The sequence below is a fragment of the Echinops telfairi genome, unplaced genomic scaffold, assembly GCF_000313985.2.
Source record: "Echinops telfairi isolate 266 unplaced genomic scaffold, ASM31398v2 ScPeMD7_5592;HRSCAF=6446, whole genome shotgun sequence".
Lineage (NCBI taxonomy): Eukaryota > Metazoa > Chordata > Mammalia > Afrosoricida > Tenrecidae > Echinops > Echinops telfairi.
In genome coordinates this window covers 49,827,225-49,841,690 of record NW_022109491.1, presented here as the reverse complement: position 1 = coordinate 49,841,690, position 14,466 = coordinate 49,827,225, and the positions used below count along the sequence as shown (strand labels likewise).

Genomic DNA, 14,466 nt, shown 5'->3' with positions numbered 1-14,466 from the left:
CTTGGATGCTGTGACCCTGCAGCAGGCAAGAGGGTTCTTCAGACATATGCTGAGACACCCATTCATCCATCTACTCAGATACTGACTGGGTCCTTCAGTCTGACTTGGGCTCCCCTGGTCCTCAAAACTCATGTTCTCCATGCTGAAGCAGCCGCGTTTCTTCTTGTGTGTGCTGGGTGCTCTGGGGTACATGCTACATATGGGCCCTTGAGAGACAGCTTGTGTCATTGACATGGTGCTCCCCTCTAGTAATTTCTTGCTGGTGTTCCCAAGAATCAACTAAGATACAAAATCATAACCATTGCCCTAAGAACTGTGAAGCAGTGAATGTGCCCCAGTGCCAGGGGACACAAACATGGCTCGCAAACGGCTGCTGATTTGGTACTCGCCCTGACAGGCGGGTGTCTTACTAAATCACTTCATTTTCTCCTCCTACCCTTTGAGGTGTGCACTTGTCACAGGTAAAGATAAACTGCTCCTGCTTTTCAAAGTCAGCTGCCAAGAGTTCACCTGAAAAACAGCGTTCAGCCGATGAAGCTTTCTATAAGTATCGTGCGTAATAAATTACACGAGGAGATTATTTACTACATGGGCAAAAATTAAAAATTCACTAGAAAGAATGTTTGCCCAGTCAAAGATTCAAGCACAGAGGCAAGTCAGGAAAACCTTTAAAAATAAGTCTCCAGTCCTGAGCAAATGTAATAGAAATGTTGCTCCTTTTCATTTCTTTCTCAGTGGGGATGAGCTGTCGGGGTGCCGTTTGCCCTTCTGTACCCTGGGTGGTTATATTCGTACCAGAGGATGGTGTGCAGAGTACCTGTGGGGCACCAGCTCTGTGGGAAGCTCTTTGTAGCTCGTTATCTCATTTCATTTAATCTTCACAGCTGCATAGCAACATTACATTTATTCACTCCACTTTCCCAACTAAGGAGACCAGCGTTCTAAAGGGTGAAGGTCACAGCACAAAGCCAGAAAATGACAAGATCAAGATGAGCTTCCAAAATGCCTGGACCGGGGTTCAGGTGGTCTTTGCACTCTGCAGCCGCCTGCTGGGATAGCAGCTTCCTGCAGACCCTGTTCTGAGTGCTTCGTAGAAATTTGCGCATTTAATCCTCACAAAAGCCCACAAGAGGTGGCATTTCATGGTCCTACATCTAGTTAAAGAGCAGTTTAGTAGGGTGCCGGTGGTCACACAACTAATGGCAGAGTGAGTGAGATTCTGTGTAGATGCAGTTTCTTGCTCTGTGCTAGGATAGTAGGTAAAAGACCCCCATTGCCTCCCCTGGCCCCCTCCTGCCCCATCCTCCACCATGAGGACTGTGTCCTTGTGTGAATTTGTCAGTGGCACAACTGAGGTCCTCCCACCCAGCAGGATCAGCGCAGCACCCGCTCCTCTATGTAACAATGTTAGCACCAGAAGTAAGCGTATAGGAAATAAATATCAGTGATTCTTCTTGGGCTTTAATTTTAAAATAAAAAAAACTTTAAAAGAAAAATTGATGATAAAAAATGTTACTCAAATTCAGTTAGACATGAGCTAAAATTTGTATGCACCAAACAAAAATATCACCTATTCAATTTCCCACTCTGTTTCCCCACTGTAAATGAAAAAAGGCTCACAGGAGTCACATAGGATGACTGAAGTGAAGGGTTCTGTCTAGTTCAATTTCTCCCTCTACAGTCTCTCGGTCTCATGACTTCTTTTGACTCTGAGATTATAAATGTGCACTATCTAGTATCTTGGGAGTTGAAGACAAACTTGCTCTTGTAGGACTGTGTATAGGCTAGGGGCCTACTTTTAAGTGGACATTTTTCCAAATTCTCTTCCATGTGGAATATAATGTTTATTAAAGGGCAACTAATTAAAAGGTAACAATATAAAGCTTTCCTAAATATTACCGCCTAAGGGGTTGTAATTAAAACTCGATGAAACAGCTCTCTGTATGCGTCTCAATCTCTCCTTCATTTGATTGTCACGTCCGGGAACAGAATGAACAAACTCAAATGCTTTAGTAATACACAAACCCATCAGTCTGGTGCCGAAGAGCTGAGAAGTTAAATGGATCTATCTGTGTGACTCCAATGGATGTAAAATAAACTTCTAGAGTGATTTAAAGAGAAAGCTCAGTGCCCTCACTGGGACCTCAGAGTACAAGCGGAGGAGTGGGATCCAGGCTGCAGGGCATATGACCACATTGCTAAGTGTGTGATCCTTTTACTATATTTGAAATGACTTCCACACGAAGATTTATGTGTTAGTCTGGGTAGACTAGAGAAACAAATTCGTAGATGCTCATATGTGTGTAATAGAGCACTGTATATCAAAGAGTAGTTGTATATTAAGAAAACATCCCAGCCCAGTCCAGATCAAGTCCTTAAGTCTGATATTAGCTCATCGGTCCCATACCAGTGTATAAAGTCCTCTTCAGACTCACACAACACATGCAATGACGCGGAATGCAGCCAGCTGTATCAGCGGGTCCCTATCTCACTTCCCTCTCCCCCTTCCTCTCATATCAACAAGTTTCCTCAAAGCCATGGGGTCTTGGGGCCCATCTCTGAGGGGCTCCAGACAAAGTCCCGACAGGCAAAGCATGTCTGTGTGAGTGGCGCATTGTGTGCAGGAGGAGCTGACTCCCACTCCGGGCGGCCGGGGCCCTGTGATTCACCTGTCCCATGAAGGATCCCCCAGAAGCGGGGAAGGCAGTGTGGACGCGCAAGACCAGGAGGGAGGGGCCTTTGTGTTTTCTTTGTTCCTGCGCTAGAAAAACCCGTCGCACCACAACTTCCCTCGCAAGCTGGCTTCAGGCTTTTAGAGGAGCTTGGCATTATGTTAGACTCTGAGCTATTCCCACGGCCCTGGCCTATTTAAAGCTCGTCTCTTTATTTAGAGTTCATGTTGGAATAAAAGGAAAAAGACTCCCAAACCCAATGGGGGAACATGAGCTAAGGCAGAAGACCAACTCAATTTACTTCTAAAAAAGGCTAGGGGTTCCCTTTTCTCATCTTGTTTTTGTTAACCAAAGTGGAATTTTATCATGTTACTGTGTGAGCTCTGTCCAGTCCCGACTCTCCCCAAAGTCCCGGCTCACTCAGCCAAGGAGAGGGGAAGAGACGGGAGCCCAAGCAGAGCTTCAGGCCGCCGTCCGCCAGGAGCGGTTTCCTTAGCCCTTGTTGGGCACAGAGCAAGCGTCTGTCTCCTTTTATGAGCAATGAAACTGTGCTGAAGGCAACAGGAGGCCGAAAACTATTCAGTCCAGGAAGCCCCCGTATCCGGCGAGCAGTAAGAAGTACACCAGCCACAGGATGCGCCTTGGGGCAGGGGGACGTGACGAGTCTGCAGCCTTTGTCTCCTGTGCGCCAGAGAGGTTGTGGCCAGGCGTGTCGCTCTCACCTCGGACAGCTGGCAGCCCCGATAGCAACGGAATGGCCCTCTCCCCGGGCTGGTTATTGCTGCTGCTGCCGCTGCCCCTCCTGGCCCGGCCGGGAGTCCGGGCGGACACAGCCGAGGCGGTGGTGTGCGCGGGCGCTGCCTGCTTCACGGCCCACTGGGGCAAGCTGAGCGCCGAAGAGGCCCAACTCAACTGCAGCACCAACGGGGGGAACCTGGCCACCGTGCGGAGCGCCGAGGAGGCCCGATACATTCAGGAGGCCCTAGCCCAACTGCTTCTGCCGGAGGCGCCGCTGACTGCCCGCATGGCCAAGTTCTGGATCGGTTTGCAGCGGGAAAAAGGCAAGTGCCTGGACGCCAACCTGCCCCTGAAGGGTTTCAGCTGGATCGGTGGCGGGGAGAACACGTCGTACACCAACTGGTACAAGGAGCCCAAGGGCACCTGCATCTCCAAGCGCTGCGTGTCCCTGGCGCTTGACCTTTCCCTCCTGCCAAGCCGCACCAGCCACCTCCCCACTTGGTCTGAGGGGCCCTGCGGGAACTCTGGCTCCCCGGGAAGCAACATCGAGGGCTTCGTGTGTAAATTCAGCTTTCGAGGTATGTGCCGGCCCCTGGCTCTAGGAGGGCCAGGCCAGATTAGCTACACCACCCCCTTTGGGGCCAGCAGCTCCTCTCTAGATGCTGTGCCCTTCGCCTCTATAGCAACTGTGGCCTGTGGGGAGGAGGGCAAGAATGGGAGCAATTATTTCCAGTGCAGGGAGAAAGGGAGTAAGCTGTTTGACTGGGATACCTCAGGACCACTCTGTGTCAACTCCAAACTTGGCTGCAGCTTCAACAATGGAGGCTGCCAGCAGGAATGCTTTGAGGGACTTGATGGTTCCTTTAACTGTGGCTGCCTACCAGGGTACCAGCTGCTAGAGGACATGGTGACTTGTGCCTCTCGAAACCCCTGTAGCTCCAACCCATGCAGAGGGATAGCCACATGTGAGCCCAAGCCCACTTGGGAAAGTTACGGTTGCTCCTGCCCACTGGGCTACCAGCTGGACCCGAGTAAGCTGGGTTGCAGTGATATAGATGAGTGCCAGGCCTCCCCCTGTCCCCAGGTGTGCATCAACACCCCTGGGAGCTTCCACTGTGCCTGCTGGGTGGGCTATGAGCCTGGGGAGGGGACCTGTCAGGACATAGATGAGTGTGTCCCTGGCCAGAACCCCTGTGATCAGAACTGCACCAACACCTACGGCTCCTTTCACTGCTCCTGCGAGGAGGGCTACGTGCTTGCTGGTGAGGATGGCACCCAGTGCCAGGACATAGACGAATGCACAAGCCCAGGAGCTGAGCATTGCGGGGAACAGTGTTTCAATGTGCCAGGCTCCTTCCACTGTGGCTGCCTGCCAGGCTGGGAGCGGTCTCCCGATGGGGTCTCCTGCACCCTTAGCCACGGGTCCCCTGAACCACCTGTAGGAGGACCTACATCCCAGGGAGAAGACCAGCGGAGCACCACACCTTCTGCTAAAACATCCAGTACCCCCAAGAGCTCCGAGGATGTCTATGAGGAGGAACCCATCACAGAGAGACCCTCCTTGCAATCCAACACCTTCATCACTCATGTCCCACCCAAGACCATGGCCTCCAGTGGGTCCCCCATCATCAGGGTAGAGCCTAGCATGAGCTACCCCATTACCGTTGCTGGCCATGCTGAGCCTGCAGGTGAGGATTTGATAAGGGAAGACAGCCCCAATGGGCAGAAACTGCTTCTGTACTACATTCTGGGCACTGTGGTGGCCATCTTACTACTGCTGGCTCTAGCTCTAGGGCTACTGATCTATCGCAAGCGGAAAGCAAGTCGGGCAGAGAAGAAGGAGAACAAAGTCCCAAGTGCAACCGACAGTTATGCCTGGGTTGCCGAGCGAGCTGAGCCCAGGGCCACGAAGAATCAGTACAGGTAAGAATCCTGCTAGGAGGTGGGAGGGGCTGCTGGTGAGGGGGAAGTGGGAGGTGAATGGGCAGCACAAACTAAGAGGAGGGACAGACCCAATGATATCATTGGCATTGGGTGTTCAAAAGTAAATCTCTATTAGTCAATCTGGAGGCACTTCTGATTGTCATCTGGTAAGTGCCCACCTGGCACAGGTACAGGTGGACCTCTCTCCGTGGTCTAAATGTACACAAGACATGGAGCCAGGGACTTCCAAAACTGTCACAATTTTTTTTTGTTTCTCATAGTCCATCACCTGGGACAGACTGTTGACAAGAGGTGACCGCAGAGCCTTTCAGTTTCAGATGACTGCCACCATCCTCAGATCCTGAAACCATCGGCCAAGCCAGGGACCTCATCCTTCCCAGAAGCTGGACTGGAGTCTTAGCGAGCCATTCCAAGGCTTCTCCTTGGGAGTTCACAGGCATTTTCCATATGTGTACAGTATTCCTAAAGTGGAAGCTATGGGAAGTGAGGGGGTGGGAAGGTGCTGTCATTTTGGAAATTGTGTGAATATTAGCCATATGCTCTCTATCTTCAAATTCAAATGTGACAATTTCACTTTTCATGCTGATTCTGGTTTAAGGGCTAACAAGACCAGTACGAATGGGGCCCTTTGTGCTGCAGCTTGCTTCATCTTCCTAACTTGAAGAAGAAAAGTCGGCCAGTTTAAATTGAGATGGCATTTTCCTCTTAGTAGAAAACAAGCTAGGTCAGCCAGCTGTTTGATTCCACTGAAAGGTTTTTGTTTGTTTGATTGTCACTGAAAGGATGACAGGGAAAATGGGCAGGACTGGACTTTTTTCTATACATTTACATCCTTGCATTTTCCCCAGCCTAAATCCACCTGTGTTCTGTCTTGTTGAACCCCCCTAAAATGGTCAGATGCATGATTAGCTGCTCAATGGGCAAGGAGGCCGGGAGTTAGAAATCACATTTCCTACTTACAACTCAGCAGCCACTCCATGGAAGACAGACGAGGCTCCCTGTTCCTGTAAAGATTTGCAAAGCCTGAGAAATATAAGGTCACCATGAGTCAGGAATCGACTCGATAGTAGTGGGTAAGCTTCTGATAGTTTTGAATTGAAGTCAAGTTTGAAATAAAAGCAAGAAGGCGGAAATGTTGTTTGCGATGAGTTAAAGACATTTTTGGAAATGCAATCTAGAAGGTCCACAAGCTTGTTTTACCAACATGTGAATGTGGAGTCAACCACTTGTGTAAGGAACACCAAAAATAAACTTCCAAAGAGAGTTGGTTTCAGAGCCAGTGCAGGCACCAAGACATTACCAAAGTTTCTCATGGCCATGCTACGACGCTCTGAAGCCAAATGTGTTCCTTAGAATTGGGTTTTAAAGGATGTGTGCTAGGTGTGATGTACTGGGTTTTGCAAGTTGTCCTTATGTGGCACTTTAGCCTAGATCAGAGTTGATACTGCCTTCTGGGAATGTTGAACCCTGGCTTCAGAGTATTGGACATCCCAAAGTTAGGGACTGATCACACGGAATGCCCTCGCAGCACTGGTTAAGGAGCTTCCATCTTTTTATTCGACAAAAAAGAGGGGTGAGTGGGTAAAATCATTGTAACATAAAAGCTGTTCTCAGCCATGTTGGCTTCTATCCCCCTTTGTAAATGCACATTTGCATAGACTCCTTCCTTCAACACAGGCTCCACAGCGCTCTTGCTGCACAGTCTTGCCTGCGGAAACACTGGAAAGCAGCTCCTAGCGTCATGGGGACCACGGGTTACAAGTCATCCAAGCAAATTGGAGCCTCGTGTCACCTGAGGGCTTTTTGCTGCCATCTGAGCAAAGAATGGACTGAGGGATGGGTCTCTTTCCAACACCACAACTGTATGCTTCTCAGAACAAAAAATGCTGGAATAATTCTGGTTTTGCATCCCTCCAATTTGTGTAATATGTTTTTCTGTTTTTTGGTATATGAAACCCAGGTTTGATGAGCCTATAGGTAGAATATATAGAACATGTAGAATACGGGTTTGGAGGCAGGGTACAGTGGTGGTGCTACTGGGTGGGGGGTGGGGGTGGGGTGGGATGAGCCGGGGCGGGTAAAAAGGAGATGATGTTAAGGAGTTCAAGAAGGAAGAGAAGGTTTGGAAACTGACTGTGGTAGCAATTGTACAATACTGCTTGATGTGATTGAACTATGGAATGATAGCTGGATTAACTCTCAATTAAAAAAGAAAGAAAGAAATGCATTCCTGCAAGAGGTGGGCACCCTGGGAAGGCTGACTAACACCTTAGGTATTCGGTCTTTAGGGTTAAAGAGATTTTTTTGTCAAGTATGGGACATAGATGCTATAGCTCATTTTTTCCCTTTTGTTTAAGAAAATGAGAACTGAAAGAATGAAAGGAAAGATTGAAACACTCCAGGGCTGAATAGGATGTTCAGAACTTTGCTTTGAAGTCTTCTGTATTCTTTCACATCCAGTGGTAAAACAGTTTGCCACTTAACTGAGACTCACCCACTGTCATTGAGTCAATTCCAACTCAGCGATTCTTCTCAGGGTGTTGGAGCCTTTGTAAATCTTGACAGGAACAGACAGCCCCATCTTCCTCCCACGGATGGGCTGGGTGCCGGGATGGTAGGGTTGAAGTGTCAATCTTGTGGTTAGCAGCCCAACACTTCTCTGGCAGTGCCACTAGGGCTCAGAGACTGCGGATTTGACACCACTTTGTGGGCACGGGACTCTCAGACTGAGATTTGTAGTCTACGGAATGGTAACCAATCATTCATGTGATTTGAGCATTCGCTAATATATGTAGGAAGTGAGAATAAAGGCACATTCAACACCTGCACCCGAGGTCTTTTGACATGCCTACTCTTATCATTTGGGGTGATGGGAGGATTCAACTATAAGGACTAAGCAGATGCCCTTAGGTCTTGAATTTGCTGAGATGATACGTTGCCCATTCATGTTTTACAGCATTCCAATTCCTGATACACCTCAAATCCAGGTTCTGGCTTCTGCATTTGAGTTCTTCTGTGGGTGGAAATGCGCAACTCTGGCTCCGAATTTAGCAGGACTCCTGACCCGTCTGTGGAACTCACATGTGCAGAAAGGGCTGTAATTAGCATAGTTGCTCAGAATCTCCCTTCAAAGAGGTTCTTCACAGGATGGAAATCATTGTCCTTAAAGTAAACACTTTAGTCTCTCCATTCTTTCTGAAGTCATGTTGGGACATGTAGATTCTTATGTGGGGGAGCTCAGGGGCCACAACTGGTCTGGATAAGCATATGTTCCCTGACTGAGGTCTTTGACAGATGGGCTGGGTTGTGGGGTGGTGCCAGAGGTACTCTTGGTCCTGTTAGGAAGGGGTGCAGTTTATTCTGCATACTGGCTACTCACCTGGTCTCCTGAAGCTTGTATCATGAGAGGCAACTGTGACCCTCAAGCAGCAGACTCGGTCAAGACTTTGTGTGCAAGGAGAGGACACCACCTGAAGTCTTCAGGATAGAGGGGATTTACATTGTCCAAAAATTTTCCTATAGCTCACTAATTTTGGGAGACTCTTAGAAAAACTAATTTCAAGACAGAATATTGAGAAGGGAGATGCCTCCTCACATTAGCAGCTCAGTGACCATTCTGATTTTAAGTCACAAGTTCATTTTAAAATTTTTATTTTCAGTTACATGTTGTTTACCTGGTGACATTGAGTAGGTGGGTCACACCAGGTTCTGGGAAGCAGGAGGTGACACTTCTAAGCCGTTCTATGACAGAACAGAAAACTTCATCTTAACATCTTCCTGATGATTGGGGCAGGAAATAGAGCCAACGTTAAACATCTAGGTGTGTTATGTACATTATGTAGGATTAACCTAGTCGTAAATAAATTTCTTTTCTCTTAACACCTATGTGCATGTTGCTATTCTCAAGTTCTTCTCATGAGACTATTTGAGCATATGTGTTGGGGCCTGGATTTTCATCACTAAACAGCCTTGGAAGAATCTGGTTATATTTATCAGGTACCTCTGGCCCGTTCCTCTCTTCTATAATGACTTATGTGGAAACAAAGAGAGCAGAGATGAGATCTAATTTAAAATATATATATATACTGAGTTCCAAATGAAGGCATTTTTAAAAGCAAACATAGGACAACCTTTTCCTATTGTTTTCCTTTTTAGTTTCTGCATTGTTTAAATCAGGGAAACAGGAAAACATTGATTCTAACAGCTGCAAAATGGGTAGTGTCCTGTACACATGTCCATCACCTTGAACAATAGCCTAAGAATGGGAATTTGAGATATGATCACTGAAAACATGTCTGTCCTTGCTTTGGCAGCAAACTCAGTGTTTAATTTTCTGTGCTTAGAAGATTTGTCAACCGAAAAACAGAGGAAGGGGGCAGCATGGACAATAATCCAACTTTCCCACATAGTGTCATCAAGCTTGGTACCAGACTCCCAAGTGTAGTACTTAGTGAAGTGATATTTTAAAAAATGAAGTGTTTTAAAAATGTTTCAGTTTGTGCTTAGAGAGAGCGTCCATCTATTTTAGAAATGAAGGAATTCCTCTCTCCTATTGTAAAGCTTATCTGTAAGGGTAGCAAGTATTTCCTTTCCAAAAACTTTGCCTGCTGTTACCCTGGACCGAAGTTCTTTTTGCATATTTGGCTTAAGTTTACGTATGGCTTTGTGCTCTGATGAGATTAGATGTGAATGTGAACACCAGTAACCACTTCATAAATCTCAGTGAAAATGGAAGTAATTTAAGTATGTGAATTTGAAAATTGTCTCACAAATTCTGGAATTGTGGGATTTCTGTGCAGGATTTTTCATCATCCTCTGCATAAATGTTTCCTGGCTCGACTACAGTGCCGCTCCTTGGAGGGTGGGTAAATTATTGTGGAATCTCAGCTCTTAAGATATAGCAGCTTTGTCTGCCTTTGTACATTTTGTTACCCACCTGCTCTAATAAACATCTGTTCAAGTAATATATTTGTTGTGAACTCGTGTTAATATCTTCCACAATGTTCCCAGAATTCAAGTTGTTGTCTTACCAAAAGAAAGATTTATTTTTGGAAGACATGGGGCCTCACCAGAGAGATTTCATTTAGGAAAGAGAAAGCTTTGCCAGGCAGCCTGGCCAGTCTCAATATTTCTTGCCAGCTGTCTGCCCCTCAATAGTCCTCCCCACTCCTTTATTTATTCATTCATCCATTTATTTATTTATTAGCATACTAAGAACCTCTAAGGGTTTCTTCAGTACACCCAATTCCCCAACTTCCATCAGGCAGCAAATAGATCCTGAAAAATGTAGTCTCGGATGTTGTCATGGACTCCGCACATGCTCTTTTCAAATCTCCACCTTCGCTCCTTTAGCCCTGTCTCATTTCCCTCTAGAGAGACTGCATGTATGTATATCCTTGTGGGGTTAGGGGCAGAGGTCTCTCTTTTGGTAGCTGCTTCCTGTTTACAAGGGGCATAGAATATTACCACCCTGCCTCTATACATAGAAATCGCTCCCAATCTATTCAATATGAAGGGAGGCAAGGTGTTTAGAGTGGAGATGCTTGACTTGGGGCTGTGAGTCCTTGAAACATGCATTTGTTCATGTTCTGCAGTCTCGCTTTCTTCAGGCTCTACTGGGTCTGTTGTTCAGAAAATTCTGTGAATGTCCCATCAAAGGTTGTCCTAGGGGAAAATTTCACAGTCTTAATGAGGCAAAAGAAAAGACAGATGGACTCCCAGCAATGTTATATTTGCCCAAGAACAATACCAGACTAAAAGCACACTATTACTGTGTATTCTTCACCCCTCCTCTACTCTCAAAGATTCTTCACTTTCAATATAAAAACAATCAGAAATTGGTTGGTTTAAGAGGTTGAAATGAAAGGACAAAGAGAAATAGCTACCTTTTCTGAAATAGACAAAAGCACTAGGAGACAGAGGACTTTTATAGAGGTCTAAATGCAGGCATGTATATATGTAAATATATGTATGTACAATAAAGGGAAATAGGCCTATGTACATATATTTATATGTTAAGTATCATGGTAGCAGACGGACATTGGGCCTTTACTCAAGTACTCCCTCAATGCAAGAATACTTTGTTCTTATAACCGGGCATTCCATGATTACTCACCTTCCTGAAACGATCATTGAAGACAAAATGGGTGCATAGCACATGTGGTGAAGAAAGCTGATGATGCCTAGCTATCAAAAGATACAGCATCTGGGGTCTTAAAGGCTTAAAGATAAATAAGCAACCATGAAGCTGAGAAGCAACCAAGTCCACATGGAATAAGCACACCAGCCTGTGTGATCATGAGGTGTTGATGGCATCAGGTATGAGGCAACAAAGTCCCAGAACAAAAATCATATCAATGTGAATGAGGGGGAGTGCGGAGTGGAGACCCAAACCCCATCTGTAATCAATTGGACATCCCCTTACAGAAGGGTCACAAGGAAGAGACGAACCAGTCAGGGTGCAGTAGAGCACCGATGAAACAGACAACTTGCCTCTAGTTCTTCAATGCTTCCTCCCCCCACTATCATGATCCCAATTCTATCTTACAAATCCAGCTAGACCAGAGCATGTACACAGGTACAGATAAGAGATGGAAGCACAGGGAATCCAGGTAAGGGGAAGGTAGGGGAGAAAGGGGGAACAGATCACAATGATCTACATATAGCTCCCTCCCTGGGTGATGGACAAGAGAAAAGTGGGCGAAGGGAGACATCAGACAGTGTAATCCATGAAATAATGACAGTTTATAAATTATCAAGGGTTCATGAGGGAGGGAGGGAGGGTTGAGGTTGGAGGGAAAAATATGAGGAGTTGATACCAAGGGCTCAAGTAGAAGGCAAAAGTTTTGAAGATGATGATGGCAACAAATGTGCTTGACACAATAGAAGTATATATAGATTGTGATAAGAGCTGTATGAACACCCAATAAAATTATTTAAAAAAATAATTCCTTTTCCCTTATGTTCTAGCGCTGAGGACACTTGTAGGCCACATTTCCTAAAGTGTGTGTCTGCGTCTATGTCTATGTCTTTCCATATAGACACTACCGCTCCCTGCTTTTTCTAGGATTTGGACTGGCTACGCGTGCAGTTCAGTGGTTAGAAGTATGTGTATAGATAGAGTACTGAGGATAGCCTTAGCCAATGTGGGCCTTAGCCAGGCTAATGCAGGCTCTTTAAATTCACAATGCTGGCTTTCCATCAGATACCATCTCATCCGTCTTCACCAGGAGATGCTAGAGTGCTGATCAGAGCTTGTGTTCATCACCTTGGTGCAAGCCATTCTTTTTTTGCTACTACATGTGAGGCAGCAGTGGAAGAGAATACCGTGACTGGAATGCAGGTCTATCCCTTGAAAACTGGACCTACGCCATGTGCCTGTTCCTGATAGTAGCTATGCAGATAAATCTAGTGCCGGCAGTGGTGTTATAGTGTATATAACAGCTATCTGGGCCATTGTCTAATTCTGGGTAGTCCTCTTCTACCTTTTCTGCATTATTTATCTACGTGCTGCAAGAAATGTTAACTGCTGCGCAGACTCGCCCTTGCTAGGCTAAGGTAAATAGTGTCCGAAGCTACTGTTGTTCCGGGGCACTTGGGCCAAAGGGTTTAAGCATTGCAGCTGTGCTTCAGTCCCTCAGGAGTTTTGTCTGCTCTTTGTCCCCTAGTGACGGATAAGTTTCTCAAAGGTTTTTTTTTCCAATTAACTGTAACAGAATTAGAGATTATAGCTTTCAAAACTGACTGACACCCACCTGGGCGCTGGACCATGGGATTTCTTTCTTAAACATTCTTTCTACAGCATTGCATGTTGTAGTTTGAATTTTTGTTCTAGCTTTCTCCCTACCACACATCTAAATCTCAAGGAAAGGCTTGGTACATTGCTACAAAACATTTGTTTTCCCTGAAAATCAAGTGAGGATATTGGTTTAGTGGCAGATAGCACAAAAGTAATTGTTTAACCAAACCCCAAATGACATTAAAACAAGATACTAGAGGTAGTGAAGTTACAGAAGGGGACTCTGTAACTTAATTGCATGAGGTAAAAACAGCTCAGAGTGGGGGCAGAATTAAATAATAAGTTAAAACAGGGGTTCTGGTGGCAAATCCAACACCACCTTAGATTATTGGGACTTGTCACAGATTTTTCACAATTCAACAGAAGCATCTATCCCCCTTGACAGAGAATTAACAACTCAAATTTTTAAAAATATAACAAGTAACGCATAGGCATAATCAAATTGCACTTGCAGGTGAGTCAGTCATCAAAAGGGAGGCTGAGCAGAGGTTGATTCAGGAAGGTTTTAAATTCCAGGTTCAGTCCTCCTGCCAGTTTGGCCATTGAGTTAGGAACTTGACTGTCTTTAGGTGGGAAAGGTGTACTTAAATTTCTATGCCTGGTAATTTTGCAGCATTTTAGACTTTTTGCATTTATTCACAAAGGCAAACATAGCATGCAAGACTTGGGCTGAAGATAAGCAAGCATTATAACAGGTGGTAAATATATGATAGATTTAAGTTGCCAGAGTCTTATGACTTAGGGGGTTTTGGAATATCCTTGTTTCTGCCTTAATCTAGAAGGAGTTGGTTTAATAATAAACAGACAAAATTCTATAAAATTCTTTCTTGTGGGCACCATTTGCCCCCGGCTTTATCTAAGCTTATTAGAGAGAGAAAGAGGCAGACAGACAGAGACACACAGAGAGAGATCCCTAGGGTTGCTAGACCTAGCTCTAACTCTTGTAATTTCTTTTTGATGCCTAGGAGCAGAGTTATAAACTGGGATGGAGTTGTAAACTTTGTCTCCTAATGCTAATTTTCCTGTGGTATTCTTCTTTTTAAATCATTTTATTAGGGGCTCATACAACTCATCACAATCCACACATACATCATTGTGTAAAGCACAGGAAGGAAGATGCCAGAAACCGATTCTTAGTCAAAGTGATTTCCAAAACGGAGGCTTATTTACCCCAAGGAGGAAGCACATGTGGTGGAACAAGCCCATGTTTGTGTCTTGTTCTTTTTGTCAGAAATGTAACAGGTGACATACATTCACTGCCTGCTCTTCCCTGCCCCAAAGACACAGTCCACTAAATCCACATTTAAACGCTCA

General features: G+C 45.7%; 1 protein-coding gene across 2 annotated transcripts; it reads left to right on the top strand.

Moving 5' to 3' along the window:
* The first annotated feature begins 3,177 nt into the window (after positions 1-3,177).
* Positions 3,178-7,392, top strand: CD93 (CD93 molecule). 2 transcript variants are annotated; one of them, XM_045295308.1, is made up of 3 exons: positions 3,178-5,098; positions 5,198-5,333; positions 5,615-7,392. In XM_045295308.1, exons 1-3 carry the CDS (start codon positions 3,307-3,309, stop codon positions 5,637-5,639), a joined length of 1,953 nt encoding a protein of 650 aa, XP_045151243.1. In that variant the 5' UTR covers positions 3,178-3,306; the 3' UTR covers positions 5,640-7,392. The 2 variants fall into 2 exon arrangements, with proteins under 2 accessions (XP_045151243.1, XP_004717005.2); XM_004716948.2 differs by having other exon boundaries at positions 3,180-5,333.
* Positions 7,393-14,466: the final 7,074 nt, after the last annotated feature.

What these genes read in the sequence shown, in the direction of transcription:
- CD93 (XM_004716948.2), top strand. Translation starts at nt 3,307, where the DNA reads ATGCGCCTTGGGGCAGGGGGACGTGACGAGTCTGCAGCCTTTGTCTCC. An exon ending in GCCACGAAGAATCAGTACAG is followed by an intron (nt 5,334 to 5,614) that starts GTAAGAATCCTG and finishes TGTTTCTCATAG; the next exon opens with TCCATCACCTGGGACAGACT.